Source organism: Mytilus californianus, unplaced genomic scaffold, assembly GCF_021869535.1.
Source record: "Mytilus californianus isolate M0D057914Y unplaced genomic scaffold, xbMytCali1.0.p SCAF_15, whole genome shotgun sequence".
Lineage (NCBI taxonomy): Eukaryota > Metazoa > Mollusca > Bivalvia > Mytilida > Mytilidae > Mytilus > Mytilus californianus.
The window spans coordinates 8767103-8794775 of NW_026262637.1; the positions used below are offsets into that span (position 1 = coordinate 8767103).

General features: G+C 33.6%; 1 protein-coding gene across 3 annotated transcripts in view; it reads right to left on the reverse strand.

The window, feature by feature from the left end:
• Positions 1-27673, reverse strand: part of LOC127725335 (protein fem-1 homolog C-like) — a 236574-nt gene continuing 208901 nt past the window's right edge. For 2 of the 3 annotated variants that reach the window (XM_052232263.1, XM_052232265.1), the window contains exon 2: positions 1-629. In XM_052232263.1, coding sequence (XP_052088223.1) covers positions 411-629 — 219 coding nt within the window. In that variant the 3' untranslated portion in view covers positions 1-410. Of the gene's footprint in view, positions 630-1892; positions 2717-27673 lie in introns of those variants that run through there. The other variant, XR_007992932.1, reaches the window with a different exon arrangement.

Sequence of the window (27673 nt, forward strand, 5' to 3'; positions counted from 1 at the left end):
ATCTACTAACCAACAAAGAACGTGGATGTAAGTAGTTATTAGAGAATATGTTACCGCATAGCCTTGAACAATGAGCAAAACCTATACCACATAGAAAGCTATAAAAGGCATTGAAACTGTCAAATCATTAAACTGTCTTTAAAACATTTTGCTGTTATTATTGTTTTAAACCAGATGCTTTCCATCTAGTTTTAAATTTTTTTAGAAGGCAGGTCAGAAAATTTAATGCTTTTTCTCAGTGGATCATATCCGTCGTCGCTACGGGTATTAGTATTTACACCACAGACCAATAGTATATCAACCACATAAACTGATGGAAATTTCATCAGAGAAACATCTCCTACTTTGGTTACATTGGGATCTACTGCTAAGTGTAATAATGTCTGATTATTTATTCCCCTTGGATCAATCTAAACCAAGTACGCAACTTGTTCTATAAAGTCTACACGCTCAGTCACGCTACCACCTATGAACTGAAAAAGTCGAATTAAATGTAGTGTTAACTTCATTAGGTACTGCAAATGTCCTTGTTCAATAATGCTTAATGGACGTATGGTGAGAACACTTTTACCTCCCTCAATCTGACGAACAATCGTCTTGGAGGCATCCAATACATCGGTCATCTGCACCTGAAATGATAAAAAGGCTAATCAATAAAAACCATAAAAATGAAAGACTACCCTTTTAAATGATTTTCAGTTTGTTTTATTATTGTATAGTTACACAACTTAATCAAGTCAGGGAATATGTTGAGCACTCACAAACATATTTAACCGAGACACGTTCTCGTATGCTTGTCCCAGATAAGAGCCTGTTATACAGTTTTCCCTGTTGGTAATGTTGTTGGTTTTCATTAATTATTGTAGGTATCAATCTGTTCGTTAGTTTTCTCTTGTGATTGATTCGCATCTGGCATCTTTAAAAGAGAGGCGGAAGAAACCAAAGGTATATTCAGACTCATAAGTCGAAAATCAACTAACAACTAGCAAAAAACTAAAAACGACTAAAACACAAACAAAAGTCCACAAAAGACAACATATAAAACTTAAGACTAAGCAACACAAACCCCACCAAAGTAATGGTGATCTCAGGTGCTCATGAAAGGTAAGCATATTCAGCTCCACATGTGGCACCTGTCGTGTTGCAGATGTAAGTGCAAACTTGGTGATGAGTCTAATCCGGCAGGTCACATTCAAGGAAATGAGCACGGGATTGTGGACTATAATTAGAACATATCCGTCGCCAAACAGATATTCCATAAAGTTCAAACAAGTCGTCATAGTATCCGAAAATTCTCGAAGGAACAACTTCAACTTCAACACTGGGAATCCTTGGTGTAATAGCTTCTTTGTAAGAAGCAACCCTCTATCAAGGAAATCATGAAAGGAAATGCAAGCCTGGGAATATCGTATCAATTGGAAGATATATACGCTATATACAAGCGCTGCTAAAATTTTGCTACATAGAAATGGAAATTATCCAATTGTGCAGTTGAAATCATCTCTTTTGTCGTAAAGTTCGGTTCTCAACAGACCCTCATTGTCGATTTCATGTCTTTAACAACATAGTATACGGTATACGTTTTGTTCATCGTTGATAGCCGGGAGCGAAAGACTTATTAGCGAAAAAATCAAAACATTTTTAATGTGTTTTAACTGATGCAAGTTCGTTTGTTATTTCGGGGCCTTTTATAGCTGACTATGCAGTATGGGTTTTACTCATTGTTGAAGGCCGTACGGTGAGCTATAGTTGTTAATTTCTGTGTCATTTGGTCTCTTTTGAAGAGTTGTCTCATTTGCAATCATTCCACATCTTCTTATTTTTATATTTTAACTGAAGCAATAAATGTATTGGTTTATATTTTTCAAACTGTATCAATTCATAAAGATAACCCGTTCTTTCGTATTCTTGTTAACCCATTTTGTTTCCATTTCACAAATCATATCAACTAAACTTATCGCACTTTGAATTGTGTCACCATTTGAAGGATCGTCTTGTTTGAATCTAAGCGTGTAGGCGTATTTCCATAGTTCCAACCATCGCTGATAACAGCCATTATCTCCATACATAGCACCGCGAAAGATTATTTTTTCCGATTATAACTGGATGATTTTCACAATAAATCCGGGAATATTTCAGTAGTGCTTGCATGTAAAAGTCATTTGGATCAGTAAGTTGACGTAAAGTTTCTACTGACATAACTTCAACTGCACAATTCAAATAAGACACCGCCGTTACGTTCCTTCCAGTATTGGTCATAGTATTAGACACTTCAAAACGCAGTTTTATTGCTGTTTCCCATATTAAGACACACCGTGTGACGTCATCGTCTACCAAACAACAACTCAATAAATCAAATGCGTCGCATTTTTCTTCGACTGGAAATTCATAAGTATCTAGAAAGTATTTCATTACAGACGAACTGCCTCTAATAGCAGCAATTTTAAGGGGTGTTTCTTGATAGTTTGTTTTGGCGGTCATTGGACCACCGTTCCGACATAATAACATAACGGTTTCTAACTTATAAGGGTGCAGCGTAATGTAAGGCCGTATATCCATCAATACTTGAAGCGTTAACACTTGCACATTTAGAAATAAGATACGCACATAGTTCCGTGCTAGCTATGGCTGCCATTAAACATGAATATCCTTTTTCTGTAGTCTTTCTTATGTCTGCACCATGCTCTAAGAGAAATTCGACTTTAGGGATATTTAGCAATCCACAGGCCGATATCATTGGCGTCGACTGCGAATTGGTAGGTCCATTAACGTCAGCACCATGTTCAGTCAGAAGTTTTATTATATCAAGCCATTTTTTCAAGACCCGTAGCACACCATAAAGGTGGAGCTTCAATATCGTTTTTCAAATTTCGGATTTTAAATAACCCTTTTTATTCAACGTCAGAGTCACATTCGTCCAACAAATATTTCATAATATCTGCGTTACCCTTTAAACATGCAAAATACAATGCAGGCCTTCCATCGATTTTGAAAGTCACTATTGATTTCCGCTGACTTATTGTCAACATACATAATGTACTGATGATTTTGTTAGGTTTATCTTCATCGATACATGTGTGTATAATCCTGGCAATCTTTTCAATTTCAGAATTACTCAGTTCAGCTGACATATTTAATCACTATAAACATATACCAATAGAATGTATAAAACAATTGATTTTTCCATTGCCGACAATAGTAATGTTTCTTGCTGTACTGATTTTATTGAGTTGATTTTTATTATAAAACCTTTTTTAAAATAAAGAATATTTATTGTGTTAACATTTTTTATAAAAAAATTATATGGTCGCGTTGCTTTTCTAGGTGTAATTTACAGTTGTCAAGGGTGACCGTCAATCTCGCACAAAAATAACAGTAAAATTTATGCATTCAACAACAGGAAGAAAAAAATTCTCAACTACTTCTGAAGGAGGAATCAAATTTTATTTTGTCATTGCTACAACCAAGAATCCATAAGGTTTCAGGAAAAAAAGTATTATTGTGGCATACTCCACCCAATCAAAATCTGCCATGTTTTTGTTTCTGAATACCATGTTATGCTCATTTTCGACTGGTCCCAAAAGAGCTAATGGTAGATTGTAACCTATAGAATCAAAAAAAGGGCCCAGAATCTAGCAAATTTTAGGCCAAATGAATATTTGTTATATCTAGTAATTGACAAGTTGTAGGCAAAAGATGTCGATCACTTACAAGCGAAGAAAAAAGAAAAGTTCAACATGTACCCCAAATGACGGCAGAGGAAATGTGAAGCTGAGAGTTGACTTTTTTGCCAAATAAAACTTATTTATTTTCTTATTAAATATACAAAAGCAATAAGTCTGTGTGTTTTATCAATAGACTAGTGGATATGACTTTCACATAAAACACTAACATCAGCTGTCAGATAATAGGGGTAGATTCTACCCAAGAATTAAAAACTACAGGAAAAAATGACAATTTTCTTAATTTTGAAGTATTAAAAGTTTAATCTGGAAACAACTTAATGCACTAAAAAACCATAACCTTACACCAAACAGATAAGACAGTGACCAGAGATGATGAATCAATTATCTTATCATATCTGTCACTGCAGCTGTAAGAATTAAAAATTTATATCTGTACTGCTATCTCTCTCTGTTTATGAGAATTTTTCATGAGAGTTCTGTTTGGTGCCTTTCTTTCAAATTAAAGATGCAAATTTTAACCAAATTTCCAATATAAAAGTAAAGACAGAATCCCAAACTTTCACAAACTTTTTCCTTAAACAGTTACATTCACGGATTACAAATAAATTCTACATATTAAAATGACCAAGTTAAGAAAGGGAAATAATTCAGGTTTTCCAACTGGAACTGTGCCTTACAATAGACAAAGAAAAACTGTAAAACCAAATAAAAGTGACACAACACAAACAGTTTATAAAAGACTTACCAGAAAAATGACTTCTCTTGTGCAAAACATTCCATATAAGGATACCGATACTCAATCTATAAATGACACCAAACCTGCTGTTCTGTTGCGACCAAGGGATGCTGCTCCTAAAATTAAAAAAACAATGAATTCAGCAAAGAAAAATCAAAGGTAGGTTAAATGACAATTAAAGTAATAACATAAAATATCGAAATACCAGTTAATATGAACATAGGTATTATTTAACTCTATTTTAAATTATTTTTCTAAAAGCGGATTGAAAATGCTTATCAGTTCTTTAAATCTACAAATTTCCGTTGAAATAATATTTTGTTGTTGTTGTACCTTCTTGAATTAATAAAATATATGCTTAACTTAAAGAAAATATTGATACTTCAACCTGCTTAGCTTCATAATACCAAGAAAGTCTATTTTATATTTGTGCCAAAAAAAAATTGCGATCAAAGGGAGGTAATTCACAAATATTTTTACGTACATTTAGAAACTACTGTTACAGGTAGAAAAACACTCTCTTATGGCATTCTTTTCTATTAAATTTTAGGTCTGAAGATTCATCTAATAGAACAGTAAATTTGAGACTGAATGCAATAATGTGGAACTCTGTATTTGGAGAACACCAAAGACTTCATCCCAATTGTAATGGATTTTTACAGTGGAATATGGAAAGAGAAGAAAAGTTTGGATTTGTTAATCGTGAAGAGGCAATGTGTGACAAATGCACCTATCGATCGAGAAAGTTCAAACTCTATGAAGAAGTGCAAACCAAAAAACCAGGAAGGAAGGCAGCCAAGATGAATGTATCCGCCCAAGCAGCATTAAGTCAAACTCCACTTGGATATACTGGTTTGAGGAAAATAGTACTTGGCTGTAACATGCCAGCTCCATCCACTTCAGGACTACAAAAGAGGGCAAATAAAGTGCTACCTGAAATAGTAAATATAAATAAGAAAGACATGAAAGCGCGACGCAAGCAGCTGATTGCAATTAATACACTCAGAGGAAGAAAAGATTTTGGTTCTGTAAGTCTACAGGCTGACGGTGCGTACAACAACGCAATATATTCCGGCATTGGAAAAACCCCATTCCAGCCTGCTACACAAGTGGTGTATTCTGTTGCAGAAGCTGAAACAGAAGATAAAAGCATTATAGGAGTTGTTTGAAAAAATAAACTTTGTTCAGTTCATCCAATCAAATCAGGTGAAAAGTGCACTTCTGCATGTAGTTCAAATTTAACATTCATGAAAAGCATAGGAGATGAGTACACATGGGCAAAAGAAGTCTGCAAGATCTTGCAAGTGATGGTATTGAAGCTAAACATTTAACAACAGATCCAGATAGCTCTGCTTATAGAGCAGCAGATGACTTGTATCTTGAAAATACAACATCTACAGAGCCAGAACATTTTCTAGATACCAGACATTTTTTAAATAATCACAGAAAAAACATCAAGAATAATAAAGAATTGGGAGAAATAATGCCCAGCAGAACTAAAAAAGACCGTGAAAAGCTTTTGAACAATTTCGCTCTGGATTTAGCTGAGAGATGTCAGTCGGAGTTTACCCAGGCCATGGAAAAATATGGCGGTGACTTTGTCAAAGTGAAGAATAAAATCTCTTTCACCGTTGATGCCATACCTGCATGTTACACAGGCAATAATGAACTTTGCCGTAGGCATTCCTTTGTTTACAAGGCTGGAAAAAGTTCTGGTTGTCCAACAGAGCTTTCTTACCGAACAGTTTTAAAATCAGAAGATTGGACGAAAACTTGAATGCCATAAGAAAATGTGTGTTATATCGTCTCAGTCCGAGCGCTTTAAAAAAGACGAGATTGAACCTAAATACTCAAAAAGTCGAGGGATTTAACAGATCACTGCGTAGATCACTACCAAAAAATGTTACTATACGAAAAACTTTGAAGGTCGTGTCCATTCAGCTATTCATAGTGTAAATCTTGGTCCTGGTGAGTCTCTCCTAGTGATCTGTAAGCAACTTGTGGCAGAAATCAGTCCGGGGTCTGCTGCTGAAAAAGAACTTAAAGCTATACAAAAAACAGACAGAATGCAGAAAGCTTATAAAAAATCAATAAAATATAAAAAGGAGAGGTCTGATACCAGGAAACATTTGTATAAAATTTATGAAAAACATCAGGAAGAAAAGTGTTACGAGAAAAACAAGCTTATGCGGTTAGTGAAACGTACAAAAACGCAAGCCGAGGACCATCCCTATGCCAAAAAACAACGAGTTGCAGTGACAAAAAAGTGTTAATTTGTAAATAAAGCATACTTTCATATAAGACAATGTGGTTCATGACATTTTGCACATAAATTTTGCCCTTTACAATGAATACGTTCCTGGTTTGTAGCATGGGACTCAAGTTTAATATGCTCTGAATTGACACAGGTCTTATTATGGCACAAGTGACTACATTCTATGCGGTTGTTGTTTTCATCAAGTCTTGGCATATCATTGTGGCTTATTCTTTCCTTAATCATATATGCTAGTCTGTGTGCTCTTTCTTTTTTGCACCCTCCCTTGGCCAGTTTACATTCATGACACCGTATCCTAATTTATCAACATAGCCGTCCCATGCTACACAACCATGAATATTGCCCATTTTTTTTGTTTTTTTTAGAAATCTCTCCTCTAAATCTTTATGAAAGTCCTCCATGATGCTGACACAATCACAAAAACGTTTTAAAAGAAGTCTGATTCAGCAACTTGCTTTTCCAAAATGAAAGTGAAAGTAAATTTCATCCCAATATAGAATGTATAAAACAATTGATTTTTCCATTGCCGACAATAGTAATGTTTCTTGCTGTACTGATTTTATTGAGTTGATTTTTATTATAAAACCTTTTTTAAAATAAAGAATATTTATTGTGTTAACATTTTTTATAAAAAAAAATGATATGGTCGCGTTGCTTTTCTAGGTGTAATTTACAGTTGTCAAGGGTGACCGTCAATCTCACTCAAAAATAACAGTAAAATTTATGCATTCAACAACAGGAAGAAAAAAAATTCTCAACTACTTCTGAAGGAGGAATCAAATTTTTTTTGTCATTGCTACAACCAAGAATCCATAAGGTTTCAGGGAAAAAAATTATTATTTGTGGAATACTCCACCCAATCAAAATCTGTCATGTTTTTGTTTCTGAATACCATGTTATGCTCATTTTCGACTGGTCCCAAAAGAGCTAATGGTAGATTGTAACCTTTAGAAACGGTAGTTAAAACAGCTGATCAACACTTAGCGATATTTACGTCCCTGTCTGTAAAGTACCTTTAAATTGTCAATGTAGCACACATTCCAAAAATCTAATATCAACATTTAAAATGATGAAAAGTGTTTATAAAATCATGCGTCGAACAAATAATTCAGTATATTAGACTATATATCTGAAATTTTTTAGTTCCGTGTCAGCTGATCTATATTAAAAATTTAAATTTATCTACCTGTTCTAGATATTAAAATAAGTGACCTTGCCCGAAGTTAACTTATATATTGTAAAATTAATAATAGTGTATCAAAGTAAGAACATTACTATCTGGAATGTATTTGTGTTGGAAACCCAAAATATATTTCATCAACCGAGCGACCATCGACCACATATCATGCAAGATTTTGTCATTTTTTCGTGACAGTTGTCCGTTTGTTCATGATAGAACTTCTCAAAAAAGATAAAGAGATACAATAAGACCAAATTAGACTGTACATGTATGTTCTATCAGATGGGCGCATATTAATTTGTTACTATTATATTCTGACCGGATGATAAACATGCATATGGTAGTCATGGCACAAAATGTAGTTTAATCATTTGAATCCTTTACCGGAATTCAATTATTACTTTAGATATTCGCCGCATTATAATTATTCCGACTGAAGTTTTTCCCACTGTTTGTATTACATCTCTCCTTACCGATATTGGACTCCTTTATGAGATATGTCTAGGATATGATACACCAAAATAGAATTTCGCATTATCTGAAGTATTGGACCAAACTCCATACAGCGTTATCGTTCGGGCTATTCTTCCCTTTCTCTCTCACCACTGTTGCGGAGTTTGGTATTGGCCATTACAATAGACCACCAACACCACAGGAAATTATAATACAAGCCCAAACGAAAAAATATAAACAAGTCTAAATTGAAAACAACGTTCAAACCTATGATTGGGTTGGATAAAAACCGCAATTCTTATACGTGTGCATGTAAAACAAATTTCTTTGGGAGAAGGGTCTAAATACAGCACAAACAACATTTTCCAAAAGACCAAAAATGAAAAGTATATTTTAACAAAACGCATTTGACTAACAGGTTTTTTTCGTTTGGGCTTTATTATATTATATTTTCGTTCGGGTTTATATGATCCGTTCATCCTATTTCGACTCTTTAAAATTCAAGAGTCTATCCTAAATTGAGGTAAATTATATGGCCTACCAAATACCGTTTCGATCCCTAACATCACTGAAGAGACATTAATTGTTGAAATCCGAATATGGTATACAAATATTTGCACCTCATGTTTGCGGTATACCATCTTTTCCGCAAGTTTATTGTTTTCTGTTTGGAAATAAATTAATAATAAGATCTATTTTGTTACATCTTGTGATCCGTTTATTTGGCAATCGCCAATGGCAGTCAGCAGGGTTTAAGAACATCAGTTGTTCGACCTGCTAGTCAAATGCGTTTTGTTAAAATATACTTTTTCACTCATTTGGTCTTTTAGAAAATGTTGTTTGTGCTGTATTTAGACCCCTCCCTCTACGAAGAAATTTGTTTTGCATGCACACGTATAAAAAATGCGGTTTTTATCCAACGCAATCATAGGTTTGAACGTTGTTTTCAATTTAGACTTGTTTATATTTTTTCGTTTGGGCTTGTATTATATTTGCCTTCGGGTTTATATGATCCGTTCATCCTATGTTGACTCTTTCAAAATTCAAGAGTCTATCCTAAATTGAAGTAAATTATATGGCCTTCCAAATACCGTTTCGATTCCTAACATCACTGAAGAGACATTAATTGTCAAAATCCGGATATGGTGTACAAATATTTGCACCTCATGTTTGCGGTATACCATCTTTTCCGCAAGTTTATTGTTTTCTGTTTGGTAATAAATTAATAATAAGATCTATTTTGTTACATTTTGTGATCCGTTTATTTGGCAATCGCAAATGGCAGTCAGCAGGGTTTAAGAACATCAGTTGTTCGACCTGCTAGTCAAATGCGTTTTGTTAAAATATACTTTTTCACTCATTTGGTCTTTTGGAAAAAGTTATTTGTGCTGTATTTAGACCCCTCTACCAAAAAATTTGTTTTGCATGCACACGTATAAAAATTGCGGTTTTTATCCAACGCAATCATAGGTTTGAACGTTGTTTTTAACTTAGACTTGTTTATATATATATATATTTCTAATGACTTCTAAACGATACATACATATCTCAAGGTATTTGAATACATTATGATTAATTATCTACGCACTTCAATAAAATATGCATTCAATTTGTAAATAAGTATTTGTTTGTGTGTGCTTATTAGTAGCATGCATTGTCCACTATAGTTATATTATTTTTAAACAACAGTTGTTAATATTTGATTTATACCTTGTAAATGTAATATGGAGATAGCTTGTAAAGGCTGTGCCTGTTGCTCAATACTTTTCATATCTTATTAGTTAAAATATGTTTAAGATATAAAAAAAAATCGAGGGTTAGACAACAGGATTGTGGTTACGACAGCTGGAGTATATCCATAACAGTCAACCAACTAGTGATGGCGCCCGTTAAATATTCAAAGGGATGGATTTAGTTGTACCACTTGGCAACCTAGCTATAATAGTTTCCTTAAAAGCACAATAAAACCCTTTATCAAGAAAATTATAATAAAATACATAAAAGATGAATCAGTACACGTTCATGGACCGTTATGGAATAACTGTTTCATAGATGACGACAGATATTTTCCAAACGTCGTCTCTACAATTCTGTTCCCTTTTCCCCAAATGTGACCTACCGAATTAGACTTATCATCGGGTTTGTACTTATATGAACAACATGACGGGTGTCACATTTGGATTAGGATCTGATTACCCTTCCAGAGCACATGAGATCACCACTAGTTTTGGTTGGGTCTAGTTGCTCAGTCTTTAGTTTTCTATGTTGTGTTTTATGTACTGTTGTATGTCTGGTGATCTTTTTCTTTTTTAGCCATGGCGTTGTCATTCATGCAGTATGTAAAGTTTAAGAAAGGTTATACAACCAAGCATTTGACGTTAACTGTTAAAAAAACAAACGGTAATGCCATTCGAAGCCGTTTTTTATAAAATTTCACACTCTATAACCAATCAGCTATTATTTTTGTCCACAGAAACACAAATATTTGGTCTTGACACACATTTCAACATGATTTTAGTAAATAAAGGCAACAGTAGTATACCTCTGTTCAAAAATTAAATAAATCGATTTAGAGAAAACAAATCCGGCTTACAAACTAAAACCGAGGGAAACACATCAACTATAAGAGGAATACAACGGAACGACGGAAACACTGAAGTGCAACAAAAACAAACGCCAACATACATACAAACGGACTATTTGATAACAACTGTCATATTCCTTACTTGGTACAAAACATTTTAAGAAAAGATGGTGGGTTAAACTGGTTTTATGGTTTAGCCAAACCTCCCGCTTATATGGCAATGTTAAAAATACCGCTAAAATGACAACATTACGTGACAGGAACACAGTACAAATAAACGAAAGAATACTCAGGACAGAGAGATGCATAAATAAATAATATAATAGTACATTACTACATGTAAACCACAGAATAACAACGGATACCTTCCATTAATTTACGAAAATACACCAGTACATCACAATAGAATTATGAACTTGCGTCACACGAATGTATCAACGACACAAACAGTGACGTCAAAGATAAATTTCTAAAAATAGAATACAAAATTGGGATGAAGTTTGAAATGGTGCGATTTTATGTATTTTTACCAGAATATTAATGTAAAGACATCTTTACTGTGTAAGTAAGTCGATTTTACTATCATGTTTGTGTTTCAACTAATTAATACTGCTGATTTTCGGCTTGCGTGCTGTTTAAGGTACTATAGTTGAAAACATTTCTTGGTTCAGACAGACTGTCATACTGCAAGTTTACGTTATTTAATGACACGGGCGGCTTACTCTTGGCCTGATGTCTGAAAGGAAAACAAAATTCTGGAAAGTATCACAGACTTAAATATCCGTCAGTTAACGTCCAATGGATTTAGTGTTAAGATATCATAATGAGTTTGAGAAATGCATGCCCTTGTGCAATGCAAACATATACGTATCGACAGGATATAGGATCATAAGTATTAAAACTAAATAGTAATACGTAAAGATTAATTCACAACTATCTTATATTTTCGATAAAACACAATTTTAAAAACACTAAACAGCTTATGACAGAATACTTCAAGGTTAAGTTCATATTTTTTTAATGAACATAAGAGATCCAGATCTGATACAGAACTTCCAGTGTCAAAGCCACTTCAATGAGCAACAGTACATCATCGACATATCTGAAGTTTAATTAAAGAACACGACAAGACGCTTTCTTTTCTTCTTATGATGAAGATTTGTTTTTAACAAAACTGTTTAATATCAATACAAAGTCAGTCAGTAAGGGTACAAAACAAATTCGATTGAAGTATCGACTGTTTGTTATTTCATTAATCCACAACACCCTACACATATGTTGTCGATCGAAGATTTTAAGGATATTGTTGTTTGAGCATTTTCCGTTGGAGTCGGTATGGATTTAAAACGATGCATGTGTATTTACAATTTTCATTCACGAAGAAGAGCTGATTTTTTTGTAATAATCCACATCTGATCGACAATGCTGGTTAAGTAGCATTCATCGTCATCTGTTTTCAAAGAGATTCCGAACTGCAAAAAGAATTACTAAAAAGGATTTAAGAACGAACATCGCCCAACATTTAAACGAAATTGATATCTAGTACGCCGTTCTCTATATAGACCCAAGTACAGTCCATAGATCAATTACAAAGACGGAAGAGTGCGCCTAAATGATGACGCAAATAGGAGGAGCCTTTCAAAACCTCGTCTTGCGTGAACGGTGCAGATGGGATTCCGAGACTTATCGTAAACCTAAAGGTTCATACATCCAGCAGTTCAAAAATGACTTTTGCATACACAAACAATACAGTTTTGAGACTTTTTCTGTCCAAACACCAAAATATTTGTCCATAAGCTACTTCTAGGACCAGAATTCCGTGTGCTCACAGCATACTTAAGCATCTGAATGCAAGAACGAACAAACCAAACATTTCGGATAGACGATTGAAACATTTTCTGGCAAATGCCTCAGCTGTAAGCATCTATAAAATGAAGGTTTTTTTCATGAAATTTAAGGGCTGGGAAAATTATTATGAAATTAAAGGTCCTTGTCTAAGAAATATCTAAGCTGTCAAACAGAATGTCCTTCGCAGATATAAATGTCTTATTTAAAAAAGTTACAAAATTTGTAACTTTTTTAAATAAGACATTTAAATCATAATTTGACATAACCCAATCTGATTCATATTAAAGTCTTACTGAAATTGACATCATCAAGCGCTCGAAAGTTTTATTGACAAAATATTCGTTATTTTTAAAAGACGTGTTATTCAGTTAACAATCGACATTCCAATGTGAATCAACCGTGTTTTCCTGTATGCCTATTTGTTCCTTTATTTCTATAAAGTAAACCTCATATAAGATTTTCTCAGAAAAAAACGAAATAACGCTTTCATTAACTATTTACTTCACTTTGTGCTATAAAGGAGATGCCATTTCACTGAATGATTTAAGTTTAGTGGCTTTTTTACTGTAGATACACTGTTAAAACTGAAGATTAAAGAAAAAAGTAGTGTTACTCTTCTGAACCACAATCGTGCATTTTTAAGAAATTATCTGTTGAACTATGCTTTTTGAAAAGTACATGCAAAGACATAATGTTTATGTCATTCGTTTATCGATAGTTGCATTAGAAGCTAGTTGAACTGAAATTTCATAAATGTAAATCAATCATGCATATTGATAACAAAAATAAGTGGGAAAATCATGTTCATATAAAATCTAAATCTCATTCCAGTCACATATTTTCGCAGTGTCCAACATAATTTTTAGCATGATACAATTTCCAAAATATATCTATTTTCAACAACAAAATTTTCGAATACGCGGGTTTCAGCACAGTCACAAAACTATTTTCAATTTAAAAAAATATTAGTGTGAATATAGCTAATAGTATTACAAATTGATGGCTGTTTAGGTTAGAGAATAAAGGAAATTATCTTTATCTAGTAGTTTGCCCGTTGGAAGATTTTAAATAGTTTTAAAAAGTTAGGTCGTCGGACTTCAAAGAGCGTAAACTTATACTATATTCTGTATTATGTCTCCCTTCACTTTGGGTCTTCTTCAGCTTCGATGTGGCCGCTATCCATGTGTTATTATACTGATAAAATTTCCAAATTGTGTCTCTGTGGGATGAAACATAGAGATCATATCTTGGATCCAGTAGGTAAACAAAACAAAATATCTATGAATATTAAATATCTCCCTAATAGAGACATAGTTTTTTTTTTCAAACAGCTGTAACGATGTGAAACCATAGTGATATGATAGATTCGATTTATCACTCAGTGCATCAAGACAAATTAAACAAAGATATACACTCTGAAAATACAAACATGTTATGAATAAAAGGAAATTAGGCTTAAAAGTCATTGTAAGTTTTACCTTTTACAGAAAAAAAATGCTATCGCAGTGGCTGCTATAACAACCACACCAGCACTTGCTCCAGATGCTATGTATACTGTAGAGTCATCTGAAAGATAAGAAAACAAGTAAATGTTGTTATAGTTAGTCCAGTGAGTGAACATCTATTATATTCATACGCATATATTGATATTCATAAGTTACAGAACGACAGACAATATTTCGGCAAATAAGAAAAACGACGAAAAGGCAAACAATCTATTTTGAAACACTACACAGAAAGCTAAAAATTTACAAAAACCGATTTAAAATAAATGGAATTGTGATTGCAGATGTTCTTGTGAATAAACAGTTCACATGGACTTAAGTAAACAAAATAAGCATTTATAAGTACTACAATGTACAATGATGTCTGAATAAACGGAAAGTTGTAATGATTTACAAGACTAACAATTATACTACTGTTGTTTAATCACAATAAATAATGATAACAAATCTAAAAGTAAACCGTTACATCAGAGAAATTTAGAGAGGTTTTAATAGTGCTGATATTATAATTAATGCAACAAATTACTTAATTTTTTTTAATTTATTTTCGTTGCCTGTATCCACAACTAAACCAGCTTCAGTAAGAAAGTGAGTTAAAAAAAACGTTTCTGCTGGCATTTTATTCCACTCACATGGTCGATTCTTAAAGTTTCGAATCCCACTTGAATAATGAAGTATCTGTATCATAAACTTTTCTTAAAGATTCAACAATTAAAGATTCATGTACTTTCTTGAAATAAAAATACTATTCATTGCTACATCATTTTTATAGAATAATTGTAAACTTTGCATCGACGTACGTCTCTAACTTGAATTAATTTATTTGTATCTGAAAGACAACAAATAGCTTTATTTCGAACAGATTACTTTTCTAATTCAAATGTCCTTCTTGTACATTTATTTTATAAATACTACAAATTTGTCAAAAATGCGGTTTTGTGCTTTCTTTTGTAGTTTATAATTTGGTCATATGTTTCAAAATATGTCATCGACTTTTTTAGATGGCCTTGATTTGTCATGCTATCTGGAGAAAATTCTCCTACCTCTTTTCAGGATACAGAAATTCATCCTGTGCTAATGAAGTTAAATAATATAGACTGAGGTTTTTTACAAATATTTGTAGCACGACATTTTTTATTAGTATTTTTAAGATATTGCATGTGTTGCATTTAAAGATATCCTTCATCAATAAAAGTGTGAACATCGAAATGTATTTCTTGCACAATATGCTCATTTTGCAAATATGTATCATCATTGATGTTCAAAACCTCACAGTTGAAACAGGAAAATCTTAATGTGATAATAGTTGAAGCAAGAAACGTCTCTGGAGAACCAAAAAATGTAGCAAAAAAAGGTGTCGGTTTTTAATTGTCCTTAAAATATACTAAAATAGATGTTATATTAATCAACAAAAGAAACGATACAAGGCAATGTATTTTCCATATATAATGAAATTGGATACACTGTACAAAGGTAAATAATTGCCCAATTGGTCTAATATTTACAGAGTGTTATTTTCTTACCAAAACCATTGATTTAAGGCAAATACGCGAATTTTTTTTTTGCAATTTTTGTTATTTCAAAAATCGTATTTTCACCCAAAAATTCAAAAATTGATATAAGAACTTAAAATTTTCAACTTAAACATTGTCTGCTTTAAAATTTTGAATGTCATTGTAGATATTTGAATTCTCATCTACGAAATTAAGTGCCGACTTTTGTCATCATTTACTGCAAAATAAATTTGACCCCTGTCACTTTCCAATTTGGTCAGATTCTTTTAATCATATGCATTTGCTTTGCAAATGAATGTTTTTCATTGGATAATTTAATAGCTTTTCCTATTTATTATATTTTATTATTAATTGGAGTTCAAACTTGTGTATCGTTACTTTCGTTGACTAGTATATTTGAGGAAAACATAAGATTGCCGTTACATATATGAAAAATGTAAAAAAAAACTAAAATGCATCGAAGTTCACCACTTACTTGTATCACGTCACCTGAAGTAGTATACTTGGAATAATTATATTTACCAGAATGGTTCACTGGAGAACCTAGTGATTTCGATTGATCGATGCCTGATGATTTGGTTAATTGATCTAGAGACTGTAGCGTTGTGTATCGTGTGGATGGTAATACCCCCGGTACGCCACAAACAATCTTAAGGGTGCCATTTTCACCACTGACATGTACTATAATTATAAAGAGGTTGTCAAATGTTTCTCTTCGTTTAAAAACATTTCAATTTTAATTGTATTCGTTTGATCAACTGACTTCAGCTACTTTTGCATTTCCCTTTACTGTGAGTCAATTTTGATTACAACACCAACTCTTTTCTATTATATCCATGAAATAATTATATTTTCTGTGTATGTAAATGCCAAATGTCCTTAATGTCATCAAAGATTAAGCTATCGAAAATATGTTTAACTCAAACACACTCTGCGTGTGCTTGTCCAAAGTCAGGAACTGTACTACAGTGGTTATCGTTGATTGCTGTCTATCATATTTGTTTGGTTTTTTTGTTTGGTTTTTTTTTTACTGCTTATTGTTCTTTTACATAATCAGGGCTTTTGTTCTCTCGTTCTTATTGTTTGATATTTTGTCATGTTGAGATCTTTTATATCGTACTATTTGGTATGGATTTTATTATTCTTAAAGGTCGTAACAGGCCTGTAGTTTTATAATCGTCGTGAAGTCTAAGGTGGATTATTGTTTCATTAGAAATCATACATTCTTCTTAGTTTCATACTTATAGGCGTAAGTTCGTTGCTATTCAGCAATATAATGTTCTCTTTCCGATGTTTTCGATTTTGACTGAAGTTACCTATTGTTTAAAAAGTATAAAGTAGATATCTATTTATGTAATAATATATCGTTCAAACGGCAATTTATGAGGTCATAATATATGTAATTTTAGGAAAATATATTGATTGGTTTTGGAGATTTTCTTCTTTAATATAATTTTGGAATTTTGCCCCGATTTAAATGGTAATGAACTATATTTATTTGTAAATGAAATCTTCAGAACACAAAAGAGATAAAAGAAGTATTTTGTCGACTTTTAATTCAAGTTTACCAGCCGACGATTTATAAAACTCTGTGATAGCCAATGTATGGTTACTTGATCTTAACATCTTCAATTTGCGTCAATCATTTAGACTGCATATATACCGTGGTCGTATTCCTTTATTGTAATAATAAAAAAAAAAAAAAAAAACATTTATTTAGTCTTTGAATAAATATGAAAGACTATAAAAAGACGAAAATCAAAGGCTAAGCAACACAATCCCCACAAACATCTTGTGGATCTCAGGTGCGCCAGTAAGCAGATCCTGATCCACTGGTTGCACTCACCGTTTTGCTCATTGTAAACATTTCGTTACAAGACTCAAACAATAATGTTTAATTCAAACACACCGTTTGAGAATATAATACTTTCATTTTGAATTGCACTCAATAATTGACTATTTATCTAATATTTCTTTTTGGTCGTGTGTTCATTTATTTTTTTATCTACTTAGTATTTCATATATTAACAGCTATCGCAATATTTCAGTCAAAAATGCATGAACGCTTTGACTTTTAATTAGTCAATTAAAGATTTAATTTAAATCTTAATCTAGTGTACATTCTTTTTTTTCTTTTGAAAAAGTATTCGTGTTTAACGTGCACTTTGTAAGATTGAAACAGATACATTAAACGATACGTATCAGATGTATGTCAACAATCTGGATATTATTCTTTCAATTTTCGGAAGACAACCTTACACTTTAGCTGCAATAACATATATGTACTTGACAAACATATTCACTCTGTAATATTAGGTTTAACAGTTAGAGGTACACACGATTTCCTTCGTTTTCCAAACAAATAAGTAAAACTCTAGGAAAAGACTATTTTCTATTCTTTAATGCCTTTTATATGTCATAAATCATTCATTGTAACGACTTCTGACCAAGCTTGTTTGTGATTATTCAACAATTTCTTGTGGAATTGGAATTGCTCATTTGAACACGCACCGAAATATCAACGACATATATGTGTAGTTTGAGTTTAGGGATAAACTATATCTTTTTTACTGAATTTTTAATCTAAACAGACTGTCCCAGTCACGGAAATTTATAGGCCTGTTTAACGCAACTTCAAAATAATTATAACGTTAATTATATAATAAAGTTACCTCTTTGTTTATCGATACAGTATCCTCTGGTAAAGTTTCCGTTAATAACTTTTGATGTAAATCTTAACACGCTGTTTTTTGTTAACGAAACTGAACGAGCTGTTTGTCCAGATGTACATTTGATTTGATCCATATTTAGATCTGTATGCACTGTTTCCATGTAATCAAATTCAAGGTAAAGTTCCATACCACATTCTGATTCTTTTGGTGCTGAACTTTGTAACGTTCCATATGGTTCTATATACATTTGAAAGCCACTCGGACTTTCATTTTCAATAAATACCAGGCATGTGCAATTATCTTCCTGTGTCTTTGCACGAAGAGTAACATGATCTAAATTTACATTTCCCTGTTTTGATTCACCAATCTGTTCTTTTGCTTAACCAGCTTGGCACATATCAGTTACTAAGAAGTAAGAAACTTTTTTTGAATGCAAACCTTAAAACCGTAGTCTCAAACAATTACTATAATTTTAACTCGTAGTTTCTTATTTTGTTTGTCATGTTTTTTTTGTTAATTCAAAAGAAATAAAGCAATTTAAAGTTAAAGGTTAAATACACGATCGCAGCGGGAAAAACGCTGACTAATCAACTATTCATTTGGCACCATCTTACGGTGTTCATATATCCAAACTCGTTCGCTTTGCCCGTGGCTGTAAGTAAACGTAATTTATGTATTACTGGTAAATAATTAAGTCACTAATTTTGTTTCCGCAAATTACCTAACGCCATTCCTATTTTTTTTTCATAGATAAAAAGATTTGCGTTTTAAGTTTGGGTTTACCTGTAGAAGATTTATAACAAACGGAATTGTACATCCTATTTTTTGCCGTGATGTTTTTTATCGAGCACGTAACTTTAGATACGATCTGGGTAAACTAATATTAGAGTCTTTAAATAAATTTATTCTAAAAGGTTATCACATCTTCTTATCTTTATACTGACATGTTGAAAAAGTAAGGATTTGAAAATGCATATTGGAAATAAATACGTGTTCCAAATTGCAGAAAAAACGTTGAGTATAACTTGCCCATTTGTTTTTGTATTTCAATAAAAAGATTAGGAAGTTAACGTTGGGTAATCTTATTGTTTAGCATTCATATTTTGACAAAAGTACCACGACAAACATTGCTTGTATGTACCTTGAGTGCTTGGCTGTATGTCTAGGCAAGGATATGGTACAATACACAAACTTACTGCAAAAAAAACGTGTGTAAAGAATGTCTATTAAATGTATTGCTCACAATTATAAGTATATCTTTATCACTGATGTTTAAGTCTTTACAAAATAGGTGAATATCTCTAAATTGCGACAATTAAGATACGTTTCAAATTACTTATGCGATATTGTCATTTAGATTCGTAACCTTATTATCTTATTTAGTTCTATATATTTATCCAAATTAATTAATCGAAACAAACATTTTCACTTTTTGTGTAACATTTGGATATGCCTTACCGTGTTGCATAATAATAAGTACGAGATTTATTAAACCCTCGTGACTCTTGTTTGACCAAAAAGCGTACCGACTCGTTTATATATTTGCTGAAAGCTTGTCAATTTTAACTGTTAACTTTTTCTTCAAAAATATTTTTCTTCTCAAAATTGACCATCTACGAACCTATTACATTAAGGAACAGTAGATAGCCAAACTCTATAACAAGTGAAATATATAGTAAAAATATGTCTATTGTCGTGACGAGTAACCATAAGGATTCATTGTTTAAGTGCTTTCATTTTAATTTGGTAGTACATTGTACAAAGGGGGGCCTCGGTGGCCAAGTGGTCTAAATAGTTCTATTACTGTAATCACTAGCCAGTCAACACTGAGGTTGTGAGTTCGTACCCCGCTCGTGCGGGTGCACTCGACTCCAATCTTTATTGACTAGGATTGTCAGTTTTCCTATCGAAAGTCGGTGGTTTTCTCCGGGCACTCCGGCTTCCTCCACCTATAAAAACTGACCGCCACGAAATAGCCCAAATGTGGCGCTTAAAAGTGGCGTTAAAATACCAACAATCAATCAACAATCAATCATTGTACAAAGGCTCATGATATAATACTTATTTATATTTGTTTATCAATGGAATAAGCATTACTCAGTGTACACATAGATGACAAAAATGAGATTTTTTATTAGAAACACATACACTTCCTGGTTAAGTATGCGAGTTTAGTAACCTAATAAATAAATAACATTAGGTCTTAACTTCAATATATCCATCAAAGTACTTACTTCTGCCTTTCCATATAGTCCAGAAGGAAATATATGAATAACAAGCTTAACTTCTAATATTCACTAAACAAAGTAGAAATATCGTCATAACTTGAATGTCATATTTCAGAGATCATTGAAATTAAACCTGTTTTAATGCATCTCTACATGTATTGCTAAACGTTTCAATCAAGCAGTAATTTTAGTTTGTGTGATTCTTTTACTTATCATTCTGTTCACCTTCAAATTTATACATGTAACACTGAATGATAATAATGCTTTTCATATGTTATTTGAAATGCACATTCAAGTAGCGATAGTTGATTTTTTGCAATTAAATATCTAAGTTATAACGTGTATTGTTATAATTTTGAAGAATTGTTCTTTTTTTATAAAATACACCTCCTTCAATTATGTTAATTATAAAGAAATTTTAAACGACATGGAATAATCTAGTCATGTTAGTACATAAATGATGACTAAACATGTTAAAAATGACTTCTTTTAACTAAAACGTCTATTCATTGGAGGCGCATTCCCTATCGAGGCTCCATGTCCTTATGAAGTTCATGCAATTCCCTCGGTGTTTGTTTGTTTCCTTGAATTGTCTCTAATTAATCGATTTATGAAATTTGAATATAAGTAAACTACTTTCGCCTTAATTTAGAAATTGATTTATGCATTAATTTATACGATCAAAATGTATATTTAAAAGAATTTCAGAAAAAAAGCCTTTAAATATCACTGATCCAAAAACCAGACTCAAGCTGGCAGCCACTTTTAGCAGCCAATCAAGGTAGCAGCCACTTTTTTCCAGCAGCCAATGTTGATGATATGTCTAAAAACCATAAAACTATATAAGACGCAAACGTTCCAAAAATCTCAAAATCTTAGTAAAATATAATTTAACAGCGGAATTCGACAATTTCACGGCTTGCGGTGATTCTCAAAAGATTTCAGTCCGTTTTAAATACCAATAATGATAGCAGCCACTTTTTTTTCGGAGGACACTGTTTGTTTAATAAAAAATTATACAATTTAAAATCGATTTTTTTTTTCGTTCCTTTTCTCGTTTTTAGATTCCTTATGATTAAGAGGTACACAAACAATGTAGGAATAGAAAATAAAAAAAAATCAAAGAACAAATTATATTGTGAATAATGGATTTAAGTAAGATATGAGAAATCGTGATATACATATTTAATGAACTGAATAAAAAAGATGCAATGTACGAGAGAAAAAATACATACAAGCTTTCTATACACTCGGCAGGGGCCTTGGTGGCCGAGTGGTCTAAGTAATTACTACTACTGTAATTACTAGCCAGTCAACACTGAGGTTGTGAGTTCGAACCCCGCTCGTGCGGGTGCACTCGACTCCAATCTTAATTGACTAGGATTGTCAGTTTTCCTATCGAAGGTCGGTGGTTTTCTCCGGGCACTCCGGCTTCCTCCACCAATAAAAACTGGCCGCCACGAAATAGCCCAAAAGCGGTGCTTAAAAGTGGCGTTAAAACACCAAAAATAATAAAAAAAATATACACTCGGCATCCTCAAATATCCAGTATTTCAATTGAAACCATTTTCAATATCAATTTCTGTATATATAAAATGAAAACAATTCGGTATACATGTAATGTTAATCTTTTTTTGAGTGTGAACAAGTATTTTCTATAAAAATCCTACGTGGACTATTTTGTACGGCATGCGACATTACTAATTTATTAATCTAAAACTGAAATTTTCCTTATCAAATGTGCCATTACATATAATTGACATTTAACTAAAACTGTGGTAGCCAGACGGGCCCGGATCCCAGAAAAATATTTAAGTGGTGAATAGCCTGGGTCAATACCTTTGAAATGAGCTAGGTCTGGTTCAGAACTTTGCCGTAGGGATATGCCGAGAAGTACCGAATGTGTGATTTGTATGGACAATACGTTATGGGGTAACTTTGAACCCCTGTAGTGGCTAGACGGGCCCGGATCCCAGAATATTTTTTAAGTGGTGAATAGCCTGGGTCAATACCTTTAAAATGAGCTAGGTCCGGTTCGGAACGTTGCCGTAGGGATATGACGAGGAGTACCGAATGTGTGGTTTTTATGGAAAATACGTTATTGGGCAACTTTGAACCCCTGTGGTGGCCAGACGGGTCCGGATCCCAGAAAAATATTTAAGTGGCGAATAGCCTGGGTCAATACCTTTGAAATGAGCTAGGTCTTGTTCGGTGTATTTGGGATCCGGGCCCGTCTGGCAACCACAGGGGTTCAAAGTTGCCCTATGCGTATTTTCCTTACAAAACCACACATTCGATACTCCTCGGCATTTCCCTACGGCAAAATCCCGATTCAGACCTAGATCATTTCAAAGGTAATGAGCCAGGCTATTCGCCACTTAATTATTTTTTCTGGGATCCGTGCCCGTCTGGCTACCACAGGGGTTCAAAGTTGCCCGATAACGTATTTTCTATACAATCCACACACTCGGCACTTCTTGGTATATCCCTACGGCAAAGTTTCGAACCGGACCTAGCTCATTTCAAAGGTATTGACTTAGGCTATCCACCACTGAAATATATTTCTGGGATCCGGGCCCGTCTGGCCACCACAGGGATTCAAAGTTTCCCGGTAACGTATTTTCCTTACAAACCACACATTTGGTACTCCTCGGCATTTCCCTACGGCAAAATCCCGAACCAGACCTTGCTCATTTCAAAGGTATTGATCCAGGTTATTCGCCACTTAAATATTTTTCTGGGATCCGGGACCTTCTGGCCACCACAGGGGTTCAAAGTTGCCCATTAACGTATTTTTCAATACAAATCACACAATTGGTACTCCTCGGCATAACTCTACGGCAAAGTTTCGAACCGGACCTAGCTTGTTTCAAAGGTGTTGACCGATGCTTTTCGCCACTTAAATATTTTTCTGGGATCCGGGCCCGTCTGGCCACCAGAGAGGTTCAAAGTTGCCCTATGCGTATTTTCCTTACAAAACCACACATTCGGTGCTCCTCGGCATAATTTTTCCTTACGGCAATGTTCCCAACCAGACCTAACTCATTTCAAAGGTATTGATCCAGGCTATTCGCCACTTAAATATTTTTCTCGGATCCGGGCCCGTCTGGCCACCACAGGGGTTCAAAGTTGCCCCATAACGTATTTTCCATAAAAACCACACATTCGGTGCTCCTCGGCATATCCCTACGGCAAAATTTCGAACTAGACCTAGCTCATTTCAGAGGTATTGACCCTTGATATTCGCCACTTAAATATTTTCCTGGGATCCGGGCCCATCTGGCCACCAGAGAGGTTCTTAGTTGCCCATTAACATATTGTTCAATACAAATCACACATTCGGTACTCCTCGGCATATCTCTACGGCAATGTTTCGAACCGGACCTAGCTTGTTTCAAAGGTGTTGACCGATGCTTTTCGCCACTTAAATATTTTTCTGGGATCTGGGCCCGTCTGGCCACCAGAGAGGTTCAAAGTTGCCCCATAACGTATGTTCCATACAAACCACACATTCGGTGCTCCTCGGCATATCCCTACGGCACAATTCCGAACTAGACCTAGCTCATTTCAAAGGTATTGACCTAGGATATTCGCCACTTAAATACTTTTCTGGGATCCGGGCCCGTCTGGGCACCAGAGAGGTTCAAAGTTGCCCATTAACGTATTGTTCAATACAAATCACACATTCGGTACTCCTCGGCAAATCCCTACGGCAAAGTTCCGAACCAGAATTTTTTATAAAAACAAACAGTGTCCTCCGAAAAAAAGTGGCTGCTATCATTATTGGTATTTAAAACGGACTGAAATCTTTTGAGAATCACCACAAGCCGTGAAATTGTCGAACTCTGCTGTTAAATTATATTAAACTAACTTAAAGGATTTTGAGATTTTTGGAACGTTTGCGTCTTATATAGTTTTTTTTTTTTTTTTGGTTTTTAGACATATCATCAAAATTGGCTGCTGGAAAAAAAGTGGCTGCTATCTTGATTGGCTGCTAAAAGTGGCTGCCAGCTTGAGTCTGGTGATCCAAAACAACCATATCAAAGTGGACAGCTATATTAAAGATGTTATTCAACATAATTCTGTTTTACGTCTCATGTGCAATTCGCCTTTTTATAATTTAAAGGACTGTGGGTAATCTTATTGTTCATAAACCAAAATGAAAATAACTTTACGTCATTGGTTCAATTACAACGTTTTGGTGTACCTTTTGAAGATTTTCTATAGAATGCTATAGATCCTGAAAAGGCGAATTGTAATGATTAAGTCAATTGTTATTTAATACAGAATATGAAGTTATTGCTGCAAATGATGTGTCCATATTCATTTACCCATATGTGGACATTATGGTTTTATATAGTTTATGTTTTTGCACCTTTTCCTGTCAAAGTTTGTCTGAACCTTCATAACGTAGATTGAGATGATTTAGGAGTATCAATATCATATTGAACTGGCAAATTTGCTTGTGTATAAAGTCATCTAATAAATTCTTATATATAAACGACACGTTGGTAATCGTTGTGTAGAAAATTACAAATCCTTTAATAAACATAACTAAAGTCATATGAAACTTCAAAATTAAAAAAGAAGTTGAACATATACTTGAATGGCTAAGTATTACTCTAAAAGAAGTGAACGTGAACTTTTTTTCGAAAAAATCCTTTATATTATCAAAATCTTCATACATTTACCGATATTGAATTATTGACTTCCCAGACACTAATTCGCCGATATTTTCCCGTATGCAGTGACCTTAACTACGAGACCTCTCGTCATAACTTCGGCCACCGCACAGTGCAAGTGCGAGGGGAAAACCGTGATGAAAGAATGTAAACACACGTGCTCTTGAAGGTAAAAAGAAATAACAGATTCTTAGAGAACAAATTTAATACAACTATCATTTTAACAACTGTCAAGGAATAGTTTAAATAACAAATGGGAACGCAAGTTTAGGTGTATTTCAATTTAATTATAAATCATTATACGTGAGTTATTTCAACACACAAATTAAGAAAATGCGTTTGGCTTTGCTCAAACAAGTCCAGGTTATAAACAAGATGGCTAGAGGTCATTTGACTTTGTAATTACTCGATTTGAATTCTCTTTTTGCCTGATCAGCAGGGTTAATAGTTGCTTCAGAAATTATTAATAGATAGAAACCTTTAGCATATTGCGTCAAGAATTTCAATAAGAATCCATGTCGAAATACGGAATTTAAGGTGAGGATCTAGAGCTACCTAAATTGAAGGTGATACGCTGAAAACTGTGGTACTTGTGAGATGTGTAATGTTATCGGCTGATCCGGCTGTAAGAATGGGAAATCCGCATTTATATATTTATTACTTTTATGCGTAGGATCTCAACAATGCTTAATCGAATTATGGCTATTGAACAGCGGTATACTACTGTTGCCTGTATTTGTCATAGATTCTGGTAAATGAGGCAGACGAAGCCGTGTCATTTGTTTCTTTAATTTCTAGTTCTGGAGGATATATTAATAGAACCCAATCAAAAAAGTTTGGATTGTTAATGGAAAGAACAACATCAATATATCTGAATGTAAAATTAATTGCTTTAATCTTCTTGTTTTAATAAGCGTCTGAGGGAAATCTGACTCATATGAAAATGATAAATCATGGAATATGTATATTTTTTGTCATCAACCAGACCGTTTATTTTTATTCGTTTGAATTGTTTCACATTTGTCATTTCAGTGTCCTATAAAGCGGACTATACGTTATATTTTTTATTCTCGTTGTTGAAGGCCGTATTGTGACCTATATTTGCCTCACTCCGCTTCATTTTGATATTTGGCTCATCTCCTTATTTTATAATAACGGAAAGCCCAGTATTTCTTCTATATATAAAATCCTGTTTACTAGCATGATGCTTCGGATACCTTATGTTATTTACTGTATGGAAATTTACATTTTGCTTTTTGTTTTTAATACAAATACAATATACAATGGCTCATATGGAAAACGTTTTGTGCATGAAAACGAATATGCATAGGTAAATATTATCAAAGCTCATGAAGCATGTAATTTACATTATTGAACCCTATGCTCATTTATAAAAACTTCCTTGTCCAGTATTCTTAACATGGGTAATAAAAGAAATAACGCAATTTTGCATACAAATGATACACTTGTTCGTTCCTCAACAAATTATTGTCGGATCATGATTACATTATATGACTTACTTTTGATTTTCCAAAGGATCCAGAACGAAAAATGAAAATAAACTGCTTCCCTTCTTATATTCATGATCATTGCAGTGATAAAACTTTTTACATATATATATATGTATAAGTTTAAACATAACTTTTAATTCAAAAAGGAAATGTTTAAAAGGCCTAGTTCATTGCCGTGCAATATTCAATCAAGTGTGAATTTTGTGTGTTGGTGAGTTTTTATTTACGATGTATCCCCATCACAGTACTATACTGGAAATGTTTAACGACATTGACTGGCTGTTCAGCCCTCGCACGGTCGGGCCCCATCACAGTACACTACATGCACGAATAAATGACAAAATGTCGTGTCTATTCATCGCCATTACAAGCTAAATGTGTTTTCATAGACAATCAACATGTTAACTGAAGACATATGTTCAAGAATTGTTAGTTTTTGTAAGTAATTGAACAGAGACAAACAAACAATAATGTATCTAAACACAATAAGTGAATAGTGGCGTGGGAGCCGTGGGCAAAGGGAGCAAATGCATTACCTCCCTCTTTCGAAATGCTTGTCATCTTCAGAAGTTTAGCTTCGGATCATTTATACTATGCAGGTCTGAAAAATTACTTTCTTATATATGGTAAATATATATAACAGAAATGATACGTTTTGGCAAAAACATTCTTTGACAGGCTTTGGGCATTCCTATGGGCACCAGAGTATTACTCCCCGATAAGGACAACCTTGTTCCTCTATTGTAAAACTCACACATTATTAACAGCAATAAAATAGAAATGTGGGTTCACACGGGGA